The sequence below is a fragment of the Octopus bimaculoides genome, unplaced genomic scaffold, assembly GCF_001194135.2.
Source record: "Octopus bimaculoides isolate UCB-OBI-ISO-001 unplaced genomic scaffold, ASM119413v2 Scaffold_18307, whole genome shotgun sequence".
Lineage (NCBI taxonomy): Eukaryota > Metazoa > Mollusca > Cephalopoda > Octopoda > Octopodidae > Octopus > Octopus bimaculoides.
Genome location: NW_026343229.1, coordinates 33,292 through 38,232, shown reverse-complemented (window position 1 = coordinate 38,232; position 4,941 = coordinate 33,292). Strand labels below are relative to the sequence as shown.

The 4,941-nt window shown below is 42.5% G+C and overlaps 1 protein-coding gene across 1 annotated transcript in view; it reads right to left on the bottom strand.

Annotated features, from left to right (window-relative positions):
* Positions 1-487: 487 nt before the first annotated feature.
* LOC106870235 (uncharacterized) overlaps positions 488-4,941 on the bottom strand; it is a 10,781-nt gene continuing 6,327 nt past the window's right edge. The window contains exons 5-9 of the mRNA XM_014916253.2: positions 4,791-4,941; positions 3,717-3,865; positions 2,402-2,540; positions 1,274-1,459; positions 488-643 (exon numbers count right to left, since the gene is read on the bottom strand). The exon at positions 4,791-4,941 is cut by the window's right edge and continues 3 nt beyond it. Coding sequence (XP_014771739.1) covers positions 488-643; positions 1,274-1,459; positions 2,402-2,540; positions 3,717-3,865; positions 4,791-4,941 — 781 coding nt within the window. The remainder of the gene's footprint in view (positions 644-1,273; positions 1,460-2,401; positions 2,541-3,716; positions 3,866-4,790) is intronic.

Sequence of the window (4,941 nt, the reverse complement as noted above, 5' to 3'; positions counted from 1 at the left end):
TAATATTATTATATATATATATATATATACATATATATATATATATATATATATATGTATGTATATACATATATATGTATGCGTGTATATATATAATACAAATAATAAATGAGTATATGCATATATATGTACATGTATGTACATACTTACATCTACCTGTATATATAGATGCATATCTGGGTACAGGACATTGTAAATATATGTATGAATATGTGTATATATATATATATATACATATATATATATATATGTGTGTGTGTGTGTGTGTGTGTGTTTTATTATTATGCACCCTTTTAAAGCCTAGTCAGCCTCATGGGCCCGGTTTCCCGGTTTCTATGGCATATGATAGAACGAGGTAGGGGTGAGACAGAATGGTAGAATAGCAGAATGGTAGAGTAACAGAATTGTAGAGTAACAGAATGGTAGAATAACAGAATGATAGAATGACAGAATGGTAGGATAAAAGAATGGTGATTCCATGTTAGTCTTACTTTGGCTTCTTGTATTTCTGTAGAAACTTCTGGATGCAGTCTCCCTCGCTGAAGGTGAAGGTGTTCCTTGTGGAAAAACGGAGGACACGGACTCCGTCGCTCTTCATGGAGACTCCGGAGACTCGGTCTTCTTCTTCTAGCACCGACAGTTCCTGGGTTTGGGAAAAAGAGAGGGAAAGAGAGAGAGGGGGAGTGAGAGATTAGGGATGCTGTGGCGGAGGGGGGGGATGAGGAGGGATTCGGGATATTTTTCTTTTTGGCTTCAGCTGAGATGAGGATGATGATGATGATGATGACGATAGCGGTGGTGGTGGTGATGAGGAGGAGGAGGAGGAGGAACTTCCTAAAGTACATTAGTGTATACATGCATGTGTGGGGGGGGGTGTACTTATATATCATCATCAGTAACATTATTTTATATCATCATCATCATTCATCATCATCATCATCATCAACATCATCATCATTATGATCAACATTTAGCGTCTATTTTCCATGCTGGCATGCATCAGACAGTTTGACAAGGGCTGGTGAGGCCAGGACCCACAGCCGGCCATGTTGTGTGCTTTAGTATGGTTTCTATGGCTGGATGCCCTTCCTGATGCCAACCACTCTACAGAGTGTACTGGGTGCTTTTTATGTAGCTCAGAAACAAGTACATGGTAAAAGAGGAATGATACTACCATGGCTACTACTACTAATACTACCACTTCTATCAATGCTCCCACTCCTGCTATGACCACCACCACCAAAGGTACAGTAAATGTTGTCGAAATACTCACGCTGTGGTCACCAGAGTGCAGGTGACCAACAACAGCCACACATGTGCGCCACTGTGCTTTCTCCTGTTCTTGTTGTTGTTCTTCTTCTTCTTGTCGACCCTTTTCCTGTTTGGCACTGTGCACTGGACTGTGTCGTCGCTTCACGTTCTGCTGCACTTGGAACTTTTTCAGCAAAGATATGCAGCCCTGTTACACCGCCGTGTAAAAGTTGGGATGATAAACGGAGGCAAGAATTGAGAATAGAGTTATTTTTGAAAATTCCCGGGTCACTCATTATTCACATCCATCACATCACTCTCCATCTGTATTACACTCTCACCATTACTCATTCTTTCTCTCCCATTTCTGCTCTCTTATCAGCAAACACATAACTGCTAAAACTGTCTCTCTTCCATTACTCCCTCTATCATCGTCTCTTTCTCTGTCATCACTCAATACTTTCTCTGCCATCTCTCCTCCATCACTCCTTTCATCACTATCTCTCTTTCCCACAGGCAAGGTCAGTTTTGGCAAGGTTTTTAGATCTGGGTGCCCTTCCAAATGCCAACCACTTCACAATGTGGACTGGATGCATTTTACACGGGACCAGCACCAGCAGGGTCACCAAGTAACACTTAAAAAAATTAGTACTGGGGTCGATTCATCATCATCATCATCATCGTTTAACGTCCACTTTCCATGCTAGCATGGGTTGGACGATTTGACTGGGGATTGGTGAAACCAGATGGCTACACAAGACTCCAATCTGATCTGGCAGAGTTTCTACAGCTGGATGCCCTTCCTAACACCAACCACTCCGAGAGTATAGTGGGTGCTTTTACGTGCCACCCGCACGAAGGCCAGTCAGGTGGTACTGGCAACGGCCATGCTCAAAATGGTGTATTTTATGTGCCACCTGTATAGGAACCAGTCCAAATCTTTCCAAGGCAGTGCCCCACCATGGCCACAATCTAAGGACTAAAACAAGCAAAAGAAGAGCGATAAAGATAAACTTTAGGCTTCTCTAAATCAAAGGGGGCCTCGAAGCTTGGTGCCCCCTGGTGCATGGCCCTTATTGGGCCACACCTAAATCTGGCTCTACCTGGACCTATATAACACCAATAGCATCATTAATAGGTGTATATTTACCTGCATAACGAAGTAGAGGTATCGTGTCTGGAGCCAATCAGCTTCAATGATTTGACCATGTGATATATACAGCACCTGGGACTGAAGGCACAGCTTGTACAGGTTCAAATCTCGCCAGTCCTTGAATAATTCGAACCTTCTGGAATGTAAAAGTTTTCGTTTGACGTTGGTTGGTTGCGTCAGGTGTTGAGTTGTCTGGTGGGAAGGGGGAGGGGGGAATGGAAGATGTGATTAGGGGTACACAGGCAGGGAGGGTTAGGTAGATGGGTTAGGCAGAGTAGTAGATAGATGGATAGATAGATAGATAGATAGATGGACAGATGGATGGACAGGTGGACGGACGCACAGACAAACAGACAGACAGACAGACAGACAGACAGACAGATAGATACATAGATAGATAGACTAATAGATAGATAGACAGATAGATAGATAGATAGATAGATAGATAGATAGATAGATACAGAGGTAGGTAGACAGATAGATAGACAGACAGACAGACAGGCAGACAGGCAGCTAGATAGAAAGGCAGACAGATAGATAGAAAGACAGACAAACAAAGATAGATAGAGAGATAGATAGATAGATAGATAGATAGATAGAGACAGACAGACAGACAGACAGTGAGAGAGAGAGAGACCAAGAGACATGCCGAAACAGGTAAATTAAGGTACATTTGTACAGTAACAAATGGAGCATGGCTAAAAATCTTGTGATTAAGGTGAATGAATAGACAGGTAGAGTGCAGCAGTATGATGTCTCAGTGTGTATGAAGAAGTATGGCTTTGTATTCGAGCATTCACCTAGCGGTTATTAGGTCATTAATAAGGCTGCATGCTGGCAGAATCGTTAGCATGCCGGGTGACATGCTTAGCAGTGTTTCGTCTGCCGTTATGTCCTGAGTTTAAATTCTGTGTTCACATATGTGTGTGTATATATATATCAACTTAAGTGGAGGAGCAATGGCCCAGTGGTTAGGGCAGCGGACTAGCGGTCATAGGATCGCGGTTTCGATTCCCAGACCGGGCATTGTGAGTGTTTATTGAGCGAAAACACCTAAAGCTCCATGAGGTTCTGGCAGGGGATGGTGGCGAACCCTGCTGTACTCTTTCACCACAACTTTCTCTCACTCTTTCCTCCTCGTCCCGTCCAGGTGGGGAACCTATACCCCCAATGAAACCGGGGAACTGGCTTTTGTGAGCTAGGCTTGGCTCAAGAAGGAACAAACAGCAACCACAAATTCTACAAGGTGGTGCTCCAACATAGGCAAATTCTGAACGACAACAACATATAAAACAAGTAATTGCGTACTTACTGAGCAAACTTGATCTTCTGTGCAAGTTCGTCGTCGAATAACTGCGGACAGATAGCAGCGAAGTCATCTTTCTCGATGTAAAACAGTTCAGATGGTTCCCGACAAATGACAGTGGCTGTCCGAAGACCATCCCCCAAGAGAGCTACTTCCTGGATTGAAGAAGAAATGGATTAAGATGTTGAAATACTTCCCAATATTTCTTGTCACTTGCTTAACGGTTCCATACCATTTTAGATGTTAGCGTACATACATACATACATACATACATGTATTATTTTTTTACTGCCCACAAGGGGCTACACACAGAGGGGACAAACAAGGACAGACAAAGGGATTAAGTCGATTATATCGACCCCAGTGCATAATTGGTACTAGCTTCATCGTCCCCGAAAGGATGAAAGGCAAAGTCGACCTCGGTGGAATTTGAACTCAGAACGTAGCAGCACTCGAAATACCAATAAGCATTTCGCCCGGCATGCTAACGTTTTTCTGGATACATACATACATGGATGCATGCATGCATACATATATACAGGGTGCAATGGGTAAATTGTCCCCATCTTTACCCGTTTTTACGCCGCTCAGATGGTGCTATACATATATATATATATAACCCTAACTCTTCGAAACGCCAGTGTTATAATGGTGGCAGCTGATGAAGGAAATGTTCTCTATGTGGCCTGGGTGTTTTCTGTACCTTGTTTATCATTTTGTCTATGTTTTTTTTTGCAACGTCCTGTACCCAGATATGCATCTATATATACTTGTAGATGTAGGTATGTACATACATGTACATATATATGCATATACTCATATATTATTTGTATATATATATATATTGTATAAAAGATCGTAGGTAAGGCCAAAACAATGTGAAGAAAATGCGAAGTAAATCACAAGAAAGCAAATATGTGAATTAATGTAGACTTACCTTGTTTTCAACATTTGGTGGGGGGGTAGTGGTGGTGGAAATGATGAGAAAGATGATGACAATGATGACGGCGACGACGATGATGAAGCCGAACATAACATGATGGGAACTGTTTAAAAAACGAAAAAAAAAACCATTCTCACCCCAAAATGTTGTCCACTGCGTATGATGTTTTCCAAGTGTTTGTGGCCGGTTTTCTCTTCCAATTCCTTCTGGACATACAAGGAACCGGAGTAGACGAGGTAGAAGCCAACACCTCGATGGTTCTGCCGAAGGACGATGCGGCCTCGCTCG